At 48.9% G+C, this 13,448-nt stretch overlaps 1 protein-coding gene across 9 annotated transcripts in view; it reads right to left on the bottom strand.

Moving 5' to 3' along the window:
* Window positions 1-12,781, bottom strand: part of fhod1 (formin homology 2 domain containing 1) — a 28,357-nt gene extending 15,576 nt beyond the window's left edge. For all 9 annotated transcript variants that reach the window (XM_084541346.1, XM_084541348.1, XM_084541349.1 and 6 more), the window contains exons 1-3: window positions 12,509-12,781; window positions 9,993-10,099; window positions 9,345-9,409 (exon numbers count right to left, since the gene is read on the bottom strand). In XM_084541346.1, coding sequence (XP_084397472.1) covers window positions 9,345-9,409; window positions 9,993-10,099; window positions 12,509-12,673 — 337 coding nt within the window. In that variant the 5' untranslated portion in view covers window positions 12,674-12,781. The remainder of the gene's footprint in view (window positions 1-9,344; window positions 9,410-9,992; window positions 10,100-12,508) is intronic.
* Window positions 12,782-13,448: the final 667 nt, after the last annotated feature.

Here is a 13,448-nt window from a genome sequence, read left to right as displayed (position 1 = left end):
AACACCAGCGGTTTATAGTCGGGTGCGGCTTATATATGGCACAATCTGTAGTTTCCCCAAAATTTAGCTGGTGCGGCTTATATTCAGGTGCGCCTTATAGTCCGGAAAATACGGTACTTACTACATTACCCAGTGTGCACTGGTCACACCGCACTCCTGCCCCTCGCGAGAGGAGGTCTCGCGAATCGAGTGTGCCGGAAAGGAATGGGCCACCATTAGAACAGTTCAGTCCACAAAGTTATGTGATGTCATAGCTGGCGAAGGGGAGACGAACCGCAGATGAGAGGGAAGGTGAAGCTCCAAGCCGTTCGAGCAAAGATGACCCCAAGACCTGCTGGAGCCTTTTTTAAGTAGGTTGAAATATAATCACAATTGTCTTATATACTCATAGTCTACTTCTTTTGACACATCTGTACAATATAATGTCATCCAGAACAGCAACATTGCCATGAATTCTGCTTCAAAAAAGCTTAGTAGTTTTTAACATTTTTGTCTGGAAAAAAATTATATATATTGTTATGATAGAAACACAGGAGTATGCCATTTAATTGATTTACTTGTCAACTGCATAGCTTCTCCAATTTTCTCCATCTCTTATCCATGTCTGTCTTTGATGTGTGTGTCCACAGGGTATGTTCAGTACCTGTTGCCTTGTACGTCAACCTCCTTTCCAGGATTTGTTTGCATTTGTGTAAGTATATGAAGATCTTATTCATCAATAATATCAATGTTATGTTGTAATATATTTAGGTCTAAAATAATAGACAGTCATTGTCTACTGATTTGTTATGATGGAAACAAACACAGGAGTATGTCATTTAATCAATTTACTTGTCAACCGCATTGCTTCTCCAATTTTCTCCATGTCTGTTCTCCATCTCCTCCAGGTGCCAGTTAGTTACCTTGTTCATCAGCCTGTATGTTACCTGAGAACAGCCTCCCTGAAGACCTTCTTTTGGGCCACATGCAAGTGAACAACATAATTTGTCTGGAGAGTTGAAAGTTCAATAAAACGATTTTCTTTTTAAAAATCAGCATCGTGTTCTAGTATTTGAATATATCACTTAATGATCTGCTGGAACCGACCGCCCACCGCCTAATTTACCTGGCAACAGTTGTATAAGGGGAGTACTGGCACTTATTTTTTTCCACTTAAAGCACTGCATAGGTTAGCATAACATAGCCTCTCAGTCTGAAACAAAATGAGCCTCAGCTTCGTCCAAACAACTGGACCACATTGTTGTTTGGTTCTGTCTGGTGTCTCCTCTGGACGGAGCGGTGGGACGGGAGCTCTTATTTTAGATTTAATCACAGTCATGAAGAGTTGGACGAGTCAGAGGAACCCAGGATCTGCAGCAGCAGCTGGAACCAGCGCTAAAAATAAAGACAACGTCACAGTGTTTGTTTCAGCTCCTCCGTCATTTTCTTTCCTCTCAGCTTCGACGTCTGTGTGTTTGTCTTCATCGTCTCCACAGATACAATAAAACATCACAGCAGACGTCTCTTAAAGATTACACAACATATAAGTCCAGAATAAAGACGGCGTCAGGTCGGAATAATCTACAGCTCTGATGTCTGCATGTTGGTTTAACTCATTATATTTTAATTCTCTAAAACACACGACCATCACGTCTTTATTTCACTCAACTTTAAACAGTTGTTTCGTCCCGTCTCCATGAGACGAGGAGACGAGGAGACGAGGAGGACCAGATGAAGAACAACACCAGCAGGGTCTGTTAACCTGTGACCGGTCCCTCTAGACCAGACTCCATTCAAATATCAGCTGATTTAATACACACACACACACACACACCTTGATGTACGACCTGATGCAGCAGGACTCATGTTCACATCAAACATCTAAAGATCGTGTTAATCTCTAGAAAATCATTAAGACCTGAATGAAGGCACGCTTCCCTCCACCGCTGATCACCAGGTGAACAACAGGTGGCGCCGTCACAGCACTGAACCAACAACAAGTCCTGTTTGTTCCCATGGGTTTTGGTTTTGACTGGTTCTCAGGCTGAGCTCATTAAAGGACATCTATTATTAATCACTATCTATTATTCATTAAATAAAATGTTCTGACTGCAGGAAGAAACAAAGAGTTTAAATAGTTTAAACTCAGAGGGACAGGCAGAGGGACAGGCAGAGGGACAGGCAGGGGGACAGGCAGGGGGACAGACAGGGGGACAGACAGGGGGACAGGCGTCCTCGGTCCTGACTGAGACGTGGACCACAGCTTTCTGTTTGTCTCCTGACAGAGTTTCCTCCCTGGGGACCATGACTCACTGAGACATGCAGCTTTGAGCCAAGATGGCCGCCAGCCAGGCACACTTTCACCTCAACAGCTGAGAAGTTAGAGGAGGATTATAGAGCTGGAAGTGTTTGATGACTGCACCTCCTCCTCAGACTGAAGCTCATACAGCCAGCATGAGGAGTAATGCTGTCAGACAGAGGAGCAGGGAGCAGGGAGCAGGAGCAGGGAGCAGGGAGCAGGAGCAGGGAGGAGCAGGAGCAGGGAGCAGGAGCAGGAGCAGGGAGCAGGAGCAGGGAGGAGCAGGAGCAGGAGCAGGAGCAGGGAGGAGCAGGAGCAGGAGCAGAAGTAGGGAGCAGGAGCAGAAGTAGGGAGCAGGAGTAGAAGCAGGGAGCAGGAAGTAGAAGCAGGGAGCAGGGAGTAGAAGCAGGGAGCAGGAGCAGGGAGCAGGGAGTAGAAGCAGAAGTAGGGAGCAGGGAGTAGAAACAGGAAGTAGAAGCAGGGAGCAGGAAGTAGAAGCAGGGAGCAGGAAGTAGAAGCAGGGAGCAGGAGCAGAAGCAGGGAGCAGGAAGTAGAAGCAGGGAGCAGGAAGTAGAAGCAGGGAGCAGGAAGTAGAAACAGGGAGCAGGGAGCAGAAACAGGAAGTAGAAGCAGGGAGCAGGAAGTAGAAGCAGGGAGCAGGAAGTAGAAACAGGGAGCAGGAAGTAGAAACAGGGAGCAGGGAGTAGAAGCAGGGAGCAGGGAGTAGGGAGTAGAAGCAGGGAGCAGGAGCAGGGAGCAGGGAGTAGAAGCAGGGAGCAGGGAGTAGAAGCAGGGAGCAGGAGCAGAAGCAGGGAGCAGGAGCAGGGAGCAGGGAGCAGGGAGTAGAAGCAGGGAGCAGGGAGTAGAAGCAGGGAGCAGGAGCAGAAGCAGGGAGCAGAAGCAGGGAGCAGGAGCAGGGAGCAGGGAGCAGGGAGTAGAAGCAGAAGTAGGGAGCAGGAGCAGAAGCAGGGAGTAGAAGCAGGGAGCAGGAGCAGAAGCAGGGAGCAGGGAGTAGAAGCAGGGAGCAGGAGCAGAAGCAGGGAGCAGGGAGTAGAAGCAGGGAGCAGGAGCAGAAGTAGGGAGCAGGGAGTAGAAGCAGGGAGCAGGGAGTAGAAGCAGAAGTAGGGAGCAGGGAGCGGGAGCAGAAGTAGGGAGCAGGGAGCAGAGAGGAGGAGCAGGGAGTAGAAGCAGGGAGTAGAAGCAGGGAGCAGGGAGTAGAAGTAGGGAGCAGGGAGTAGAAGCAGGGAGCAGGAGCAGAAGTAGGGAGCAGGGAGCAGAGAGGAGGAGCAGGGAGCAGGAGCAGGGAGCAGGGAGGAGGAGCAGGGAGTAGAAGCAGGGAGCAGGGAGGAGGAGCAGGGAGCAGGAGCAGAAGCAGGGAGCAGGGAGTAGAAGCAGGGAGCAGGAGCAGAAGTAGGGAGCAGGGAGTAGAAGCAGAAGTAGGGAGCAGGGAGCGGGAGCAGAAGTAGGGAGCAGGGAGCAGAGAGGAGGAGCAGGGAGTAGAAGCAGGGAGCAGGGAGTAGAAGCAGGGAGCAGGGAGTAGAAGCAGGGAGCAGGGAGTAGAAGCAGAAGTAGGGAGCAGGGAGCGGGAGCAGAAGTAGGGAGCAGGGAGCAGAGAGGAGGAGCATGGAGTAGAAGCAGGGAGTAGAAGTAGGGAGCAGGAGCAGAGAGGAGGAGCAGGGAGTAGAAGCAGGGAGTAGAAGCAGGGAGCAGGAGCAGAAGTAGGGAGCAGGGAGTAGAAGCAGGGAGCAGGAGCAGAAGTAGGGAGCAGGAGCAGAAGTAGGGAGCAGGGAGTAGAAGCAGGGAGCAGGAGTAGGGAGCAGGAAGTAGAGAGGAGGAGCAGGGAGCAGGAGCAGGGAGCAGGGAGGAGGAGCAGGGAGTAGAAGCAGGGAGCAGGGAGGAGGAGCAGGAGCAGGAGCAGGGAGCTCAGTCAGTTTGTTCCTGATCCTCCAACGTCTCCAGATAAACTGTTGTTTTAGTTGTTGATGAACTCTGAGTCACGTCAGCTTTGATGTTTCATCTAGTTCCTTATTTAACGAAGGTCTCTGACCTCCTGTCTGACCTCCTATCTGACCTCCTCTCCGACCTCCTCTCTGACCTCCTCTCTGACCTCCTCTCTGACCTCCTCTCTGACCTCCTCTCTGACCTCCTGTCTGACCTCCTCTCTGACCTCCTGTCTGACCTCCTCTCTGACCTCCTCTCTGACCTCCTCTCTGACCTCCTGCTCCTCTCTGACCTCCTCTCTGACCTCCTGTCTGACCTCCTCTCTGACCTCCTGTCTGACCTCCTCTCTGACCTCCTCTCTGACCACAGGGACATGAGGACACATCTGACGACCTGACGGACAGGAAGCTCATAACGAGTCGTATGTAAATTAGAACACGCTCCAGACATGTTCTGAGCCGTGACTCGTCTGGCTCTGAGCCAAGATGGCCGCCAGCCAGACACACTTTCACCACAACAGCTGGGAGGTTTGATTATGAAGAGCTAGAAGTGCTGCCTGCATCTGAGTCCATAGTGAGGACATAAAATGTCCTCATGAAGACGTTGAGGAGCTGACTTCCTGTTTATCCTGCAGACAGGAAGTCAGTCAGATAAACTCAGAGAGGCATTTCCTGTCAGCGGCCGCGCTGCTAATCCAGGACCAGGCTTTATTTAGAGCCAAAAGACGAGGCGTCGCTCTCTGTGTGGTCTCAACAGGACGCCATGTTTGTAGTTTTTAATGCTGGACAAATAAAGTCTGCCAACGCCAATCAGTCAGAAACAGGAGGAGGAGGAGGAGGAGGAGGAGGAGGAGGAGGAGGAGGAGACTCCCAGGCCGCGGGACACACTGACACAGACACACCATTGTTGTGTCTCCGTGTTGAGACTCGTCAGGACAAACCTCAGCGCTCCAGCTGTCCTCACAGAGACAGAACCGGAGACGCCTCATGGAGCGTTGGACCGTACGTCAACGTGGCGGCCATATTGGAGGAGGCAGCTCCGTCCCACCAGCTGATACGAGTCAGTGTCCACATCAAAGTGATAATGTCTCTCATTTACTCATCTATTCAGGAACCAGAAACAACGTGTGGAACGTTCTCTGATGGTTCTAAACGCTGACTACGTTCAGTCTACAGGTCGACACCAGTGTTTACAGCTGATACTGTGACGACACACGACAGTTAGATCTCAGTCTGTGTCTAGAATAACCAGAGCCTGACATGGACCTGAGACACATCTGTTAATAAGCAGCACGACTCTGAGTCATCGTTTTTATATCCAGTGATTTTAACTATTGACAATCATTGGGACAAGAAAATGAACAAAGACTGTAAATCAGAATAAAATCATCATCATCAAACTCCATCCATCTATATCTTTATATGCAGAAGAAACAGGGAGAGAAACACAGGAAAAAAGATATATAGTAATAATAATGATTAAGATCTATAGATCTATATGTTGTTTCCTTGTACATACAGCTGTATGAATGTAAGTGTTGGAGTTTTTATTTTTATTTTTTTTAAATCTAATTAAAGGGTTTAGAGCTGCTATATGTAAAAGACAGTGTTTTATTATGATTTGCAGACTTTGTTAAGAGACATTAACTGTAGAAGACTCTTAATAAACACTACTACTACTACTACTGCTACTACTACTACTACTGCTACTGCTGCTACTGCTGCTACTACTACTGCTGCTACTACTGCTACTGCTACTGCTACTACTACTACTACTACTACTGCTACTACTGCTACTACTACTGCTACTGCTGCTACTGCTGCTACTACTACTGCTGCTACTACTGCTACTGCTACTGCTACTGCTACTACTGCTACTGCTACTGCTACTACTACTACTACTACTACTACTGCTACTGCTACTGCTACTACAACAGTTCACTCCATTGACTCGTATCAGCTGGTGGGACAGAGCTGCCTCCTCCAATATGGCCGCCACGTTGCCGTACGGTCCAACGCTCAATGAGGCGTCTATGGACAGAACTACCCAGCAGCCGGGGTCAAAGGTCAGCAGGACAACACAGAGGAGCTTCCTGATTGGCTGAAATCATTCATGACTGGCAACAACATCAACAACACATCAGAGTCACAGCCTGAAGGAGGAAAGCATGCTGGGAAATCCCCTCTAGAGCAGGAAGGGCGAGGTCATGCCAGCTAGCAGGGAGGGAGGAGGAGGAGGAGGAGGAGGAGGGAGGAGGGAGGAGGAGAGGGAGGGACTCTGAGAAAGTTTTTCCCAGAAGAAGAGTTTGTGTGCCAGTGATCAGGGTTGACGTCCCAGAGTTCAACTCTTCAGTCTGACTGTAAATAAATAAAATAAAAATAAAACCAGTTCACGGCGTCAGAGCCTCCGCTGGGCTCCACAGCCTTAGAGGAGATAACAAGATAAGACGGACTCAGCTCAGCATGGAAGCATGACACAGGACCAGAGTCACTGACCACAAACTAGTTAGTATGTAGCATGTAGCATGTAGCATGTAGCATGTAGCCACACCCAGCATGCACCTGCTGCAGCACCAGGTGTGTTTGATCCATGTCACTGTGTGTGCACAGCGGGTGGAGTTTATCAGATCATAAGAGTAGCGCGTTTGATTCAGACTGAAGCAGGACGGCTGCAACCTCCAGGGGTCAGGGGTCAGAGGTCAGAGGTCAGAGGAGATCAAAGATCAAACGCACCCGTTTCTCAGATAAAAGAAGATTCGTGAATCATTTCTGATTCTGCCTCAGTTCAACCTTCACCCTGAATTTCTCCAGAAACCAGAGCTCCAGTCGTCAGCTGGTCGAGTCCAGACACGAATGAAAACCTTCATCTGAATCACTGAGTTCAGACAAAGACAGAGGAGGAGGAGGCTTTTCAAAATAAAGGCATTAAAGCGTCAGACTGAAGGCTCCAACGCCTCCTGTACTCTACCCTCTACCCTCAGCCTCTACCCTCTACCCTCTACCCTCAGCCTCTACCCTCACCCTCTACCCTCTACCCTCAGCCTCTACCCTCAGCCTCTACCCTCTACCCTGAGCCTCTACCCTCACCCTTTACCCTCTACCCTCTACCCTCTACCCTCAGCCTCTACCCTCTACCCTCTACCCTGAGCCTCTACCCTCACCCTTTACCCTCTACCCTCTACCCTCAGCCTCTACCCTCTACCCTCTACCCTCAGCCTCTACCCTCTACCTCTACCCTCTACCCTCTACCCTCTACCCTCAGCCTCTACCCTCACCCTTTACCCTCTACCCTCTACCCTCAGCCTCTACCCTCAGCCTCTACCCTCTACCTCTACCCTCTACCCTCACCCCCTACCCTCACCCCCTACCCTCACCCTCAAATCATTCTATAATAAAATCTCATTCAGTTCATGTTTGTGGAAATAATCGGTCTGAAATATTCTGGAAACTTTCCTTTTCTCTTTTCTGACGTCAGTTCATCAGAAACGTTTTTTATTCATATTCAGGATTTAAAATCTGGACGATGACGTCACCAACAACCAATGAGAGAGCAGCTGACGGTGTTGCTGAGCAACGGTAAATATCCTCCCCCTCTTGGCTAGCGTTAGCTTAGCTTGTTGTCCCTCATAAACACTCATCACCTGGACAGTCCTCCAACCAATCAGAGATGACGTGTGTGACTACTGTTGCTCTTCTGTCCATCATCACATTAAGCCACGCCCACACGATCTGATTGGACTGTCAGATCTTTACTGGAGCAGAATCAGTTTCCAACAGAGAGACTCCAGATAAACTTCACTGCAGAAATAAACTGAAGGCAGAGGAGTAGTTGTAGCCTCCATGCTAATGCTAGCTAGCATGCTACCGCTCCAGACTGCTCTCGTCTTCATTTATTTATTCTTCTGATTAGATTCTGAAAGTTTAACAAAAAGTTCAAGATGCGTTCAATGACCCCTGGTCTGGTCTGATTTAGGGTTTAATATTTTTCCCGAAAATTAGATGAATCAGATCCCGGGAAAAGACGACCCATTTCCCGGGAATCCCGGGAAACAGCTGTTTTTTTGTTGTTGTTGTTTTTGCCCAAGTAATGTATCGATATCATTCAAATATGCGTTCCCAGCATGTTTTATATTATTTGTAACATTATTAGGGCAAGAAACACAGTTTATGTCCATATCAACAAAGTTTGCAATGATCAATTCTGCTGCGTGATCAAGTGAGCTGCGTGCGTGACAGCCTATCTGCCAAAAAGCAGCTACCGTATTGGTGTAGAACGATCACGTGACCAACCGTGCCACCACTCGCGACCAAGATCTTATTACGCTCTGAAGAAACTAGTTCTGCATAAAACATAGACGCATCGGCAATCGACTGGAATTTTTGCGACGAACATTTTTTGGGTAGCTTAGCACGACTCGTTATGTTTTATGAACTAAAGATTGTGTAGATGCCAGACTGTGAGCGGGATGAAACGATAACAGGGTTCACCTTACGGCCTAACAAAGCTGGCGGCAGACATCATTAGGAGGTTGGTCGCCTACTGCTGCAAATGACATTTGCTGCCGCTAGGGTGCGTGGATTTCTAGGCTATAGCCTACTGCTGCACTGAATTCAACGTTAACGTAAGACAACAATAGAAGCGCACGTGTAACAAAAAATAAATATATATTTCCCGTTTCCCGTCATAACCTTTCCCGGGAATCGGGAAATAGTCTTGATCAGATTTCCCGGGAATCCCGTTTCCCGGGATTAAACCCTAGTCTGATTATCTAAAGCTGGGGTGTCAAAAGTACCGTCCCAACAGAGGGTCCTACTGTGTCTCAGTCAGAACCCTAACCCAGAACCAAACAGCAGAACCTTCAGGTTGTTCTTCTTTGCACTAAAACAGAGGAAACATCTGGAGTTGTGGTTATTTTTAGGTTATTGTGTCGTTTGGTTCCTGGTCCGACCCCTGGGATCAGACTGGGCTCAACGTGGCCCCTGATCTAAGACCAGTTTGACCCCCCAGCTCAATGTGTGAGAGGAGACATGAAATCAGGGAGCAGTAGTCTGTGGCTCAGCTCCTCGGAGGAAATCCTCCATCCAGCTGACGGAGAGTTTCCCCTGAGTCATCAGGACATAATTACCCAGGACGGCGTGGACGCGGACAGACAGCTGAGTCCTCAGGATCAGGATCGGCTTCTTTCCTCTCCTGGAAAATAAGAAACCAACAGAAATCAGTTTTCAGGCTGATCCCAGAAACCACTGCGGCCCGCTGGGATCAGAGGATGGAAAGAACGACTGCACGGAGGTATGGAAAGAATGGAGGGGGGAGGGGGGGAGGAGGGGGGAGGCAGGGGGAGAAAGAAGGAGAGTTTGGAGACTAAAAAAGGAACGGACCTCAGATTCTCTCACAGCGGCGTCACTTTCCAGATCTTTAAGGTGACGTACTCAGTTTAAATATAAAAGAGGAACAAAAAGGCTCCGACTGCAACACATCCACACGGTTCTCATCTGTTCTATCAGGTTCTACAAGAGGTTCTGATAAACGTCCAGCGACAGAAAGGAGACAAGACGCTGAGTTCAGGATCTGAAGTAGAACCTGAAATCTGTGATGAGTTTGATGCTCTGGTCGTTATCCCAGAGGTTACACCTCTCTGATATGTAATATTGGCTCATTTTACTGAATAAACACAAACACTAGAATAATACTGTTGATACTCAGAGACAGAGACAGAGACATAGAGACGGAGGGACAGAGACACAGAGAGACAGGTGAAGTAAATCGTCCTTACGCCACGTCTTCATAGAAGTTCTCCAGCTCGTCCCTCTGCTCAGCCAGAGACAAGTCCAGGTCCAGATAGTTTCCATGAGGGGACACCTGGAGGGTGCAGTCCTCCAGCTGGGACAGAGGACAGAGGACAGACATGAGGACAGATCATATTCAGACAGTGAACAGAAGCTGATCCTGCAGCAACAAACAGAACCGACCAGACCGGTTCTCCTGACGAGCTCCACTGAAAACAATCTGATTTATTTTTCCACAGAGACGAGGACGGAGGGGACAGTCGGCCATCTTTAAAACTAGGACAGGGAGTGTCTGAGAATAACTGGATCAGTGATCAGCTGCACAGGAAACAGAATAAAGAGGAGAGCTTCAGTTTCAGTTCTACTTCCTGATTCTTCTGGAGCGGTCACATGACAGCAGCCCGATTTTCATGAGAGGGAAATAAAGTGTTGCTATGGAGACGTCCTGAATAGAAACATTAACCACATGGTATTCAGGTCAGAGAGGGGGCGGGGCTTCAGGTGATGACGACACACCTGGACTCATCTTATCTTCATGCACTAAACACTGAGGTGGAGCTCACAGTATTTATAGCAGAGGACTGAAGACTGTTGACCTGCAGGACCACATTCCTACAACGTCACCGAGGAGGAGGAGGAGGAGGAGGAGGAGGAGGAGGAGGAGGAGGAGGATCACCTCCATGTCTTAATGATAAATGAAATGATTAATCAGGACATGAGATGATAAACTGATCTGTCAAAGCTCCAGAGTTATTATTCACATTCTCATTCCTTGTTCTTCATCCTTATCTCCTGTTTACAGACCCACCCTCTTCCTCCTCTTCCTCCTCTTCCTCCTCTTCCTCCATCACTAGGACTCATATCATGTCTCTGGATCGGACTCAGTTTGGTCCTGAAGGGAACAATTAGGGGGTCGGTGGAGGAATGTAATCTCCTGCTTATCTGATGCTGCAGATTCCAGCGGGGCCTGAACGCCTCGCAGCAGTCAGACTGAGTCGGTGGTCATGAAACTCTGAGACAGAGGACAGCCATGAGACAGAGGACAGCCATGAGACAGAGGACAGCCATGAGACAGAGGACAGCCATGAGACAGCGGAGTATCTGACTCTGTGACTTCATGCTGACTTAGCTCCAGGAGCTCAACGCTGCGTTCACTTCCTGTTTGGAAAACAGAACTCCTTGCATCATTAGTCAGCCGAGCAACAGGAAACAGGACGAAGCTCATTCAGCTCAGATACGTGACTCTGCAGCTGAGGAGTCATCGCTCAGCTGATTCATGTCTGACTGATCAACATCAAGACTTTAAATATTTTAAGACTGGTTCTGGAACCACAGCATCCCACAGGGAACCGGCCTCACCGCAGAGAGGAACCGGCCTCACAGGCAGAGGGAACCAACCTCAAAACAGAGGGAACCAACCTCAAAACAAAGGGAACCGGCCTCACCATAGAGGGAACAAGTCACCGCAGAGGGGAACCGGCCTCACAGGCAGAGGGAACCAACCTCAAAACAGAGGGAACCAACCTCAAAACAAAGGGAACCGGCCTCACCATAGAGGGAACAAGTCACCGCAGAGGGAACAAGTCACCGCAGAGGGAATCGGCCTCAAAACAAACGGGAAACTGGCCTCAACACAGAGGGAACCAAACTCAAAACAAATGGAACCGGCCTCAAAACACAGAGGGAACAAATCGCAGCAGAGGGAACAAGTCGCCGCAGAGGGAACAAGTCAGAGGGAAGTGGCCTCAAAACACAGGCAACTGGCCTCAACTCAGAGGGAACAAGTCACTGCAGAGGGAACCAACCTCAAAATAGAGGGAACCTTGAAACAGTGGGAGCCAACTTCAAAACAGAGGGAACCGACCTCAAAACAAACGGGAAACCGGCCTCACCTTAGAGGGTACTGGCCTCAAAACAAAGGGATCCGGCCTCAACACACAGGGAACCGGTGTCACTGCAGAGGGAACCGACCTCAAGACAGAGGGAACCGACCTCTCCACACAGGGAGCTGGAACATGACTGATGGTGGATTACTTCTAACAGCTCTGCCTTCAGCCCAAGGGTCCAGAGAACTGAACAGACTAAGGAACCCCATGCCAGACTCCATTAGGAAATGTGGCATTTTTAATAAGAACCATATGAACAGACTATAAATGATTTAAGCTTCTGTTTGAATTGATTCATGCTCATTGTTAACAGACATAAGTGCTGTTGAATAATCTAACTGTTGTTTAGTGGAGACGTCTCTTATAAAACACTTTAACTCGTTTTAATGTGTTCAGAAGGAGGACAATAAATGACATGATTTTTAAATGGAGTCTGGTGTGTCGCTGCGAGGCTCAGAGACTGACACCTGAAACTTTCACCTCTTTGTCCTTTCCCGTCACTAAAACACTTTTAAAGTTAAACCGGTTCCTGACGTGGCTCCTCGGTCCGGTCCGGCCCGGTTCGGTTCTTGTTATTACCGGCAGGTCGCGAACCTGTCCGTCCGTCAGAGACCCACCTTGAGCGGCGGCTGCAGCAGCTTGTGGATCCCGGCGATCTGTTCGCTGAGCGGCAGGTTCTCCTCCACGTCCACCGTCGGAGGTCTCCGGGGTTCGGGGAAGTTGGTGCAGATGAACGGATCCGAGTCCTCCAGGTACTGGACCCGGCAGAGGATGGAGGCCATGGCCGAGACACCGCGACCCTGCAGCGGTTAGCGGAGAGTGAGCAGTCGGTGCGAGCCCGTCCTCCGCTGGAAGAACTCTGGAACGAGGTCCAAGTCCGCCGCGATATATACAGGCGCTTCCGGTGAGGCCTTTCAAAATAAAATACACTTCGCCAAAAGAAGACCTCTTTTTAGAAATAACTTGATCTTCCTCTTCACAGCGACAGATAAGTGACAGGAGAATTACAATAACATTCATTTTATTCTTATTCTCATTGCAGAGTTCAACTTGCTGTGAAGTTATAAAGTTATTAATCCTCAAACAGAACCAGTTTATTTCATCCGTCCATTAGATTTACATGTAACGTCCACGTGTTCACACTGAGATTAAACTCTGCTTTTATCATGTTTGCTGCTGTTAATCACATTTAGGGACTCTGTGCTGCTCTTTTAATTTGAAGGAAATGCCACACACATCCGGCTTGATGAACTGTAACTTGGTGTGTCTGTAAATCAGCAGCGCCATCATGTGGTCACAGCTGCTGTCTCTAATGGATCTCTACCTACCGCTGGATCAGAACCATCAACAGCTGCTGGTTGCCTTGGAGACATGATCCAGATGTTGGAACCAGATGGAAAGACTCTCACATGTTAAGATCTGATTTATTTATGAGTTGAAGACAAAGACTCAGATTAGACCTGAACCCTGAAGCTCCGTCCTCAGAGGATCCAGGTCTCTGCTGATGAAGGATAACTGGTCAGTGTTTGTTCAGCTCATTAAACACTAATAAACACA

This window comes from Chelon labrosus, assembly GCF_963514085.1.
Source record: "Chelon labrosus genome assembly, chromosome: 3".
Taxonomy (NCBI): domain Eukaryota; kingdom Metazoa; phylum Chordata; class Actinopteri; order Mugiliformes; family Mugilidae; genus Chelon; species Chelon labrosus.
The sequence above is the reverse complement of the archived record's forward strand: the minus strand, read 5'-3'. Positions and strand labels throughout refer to the sequence as shown.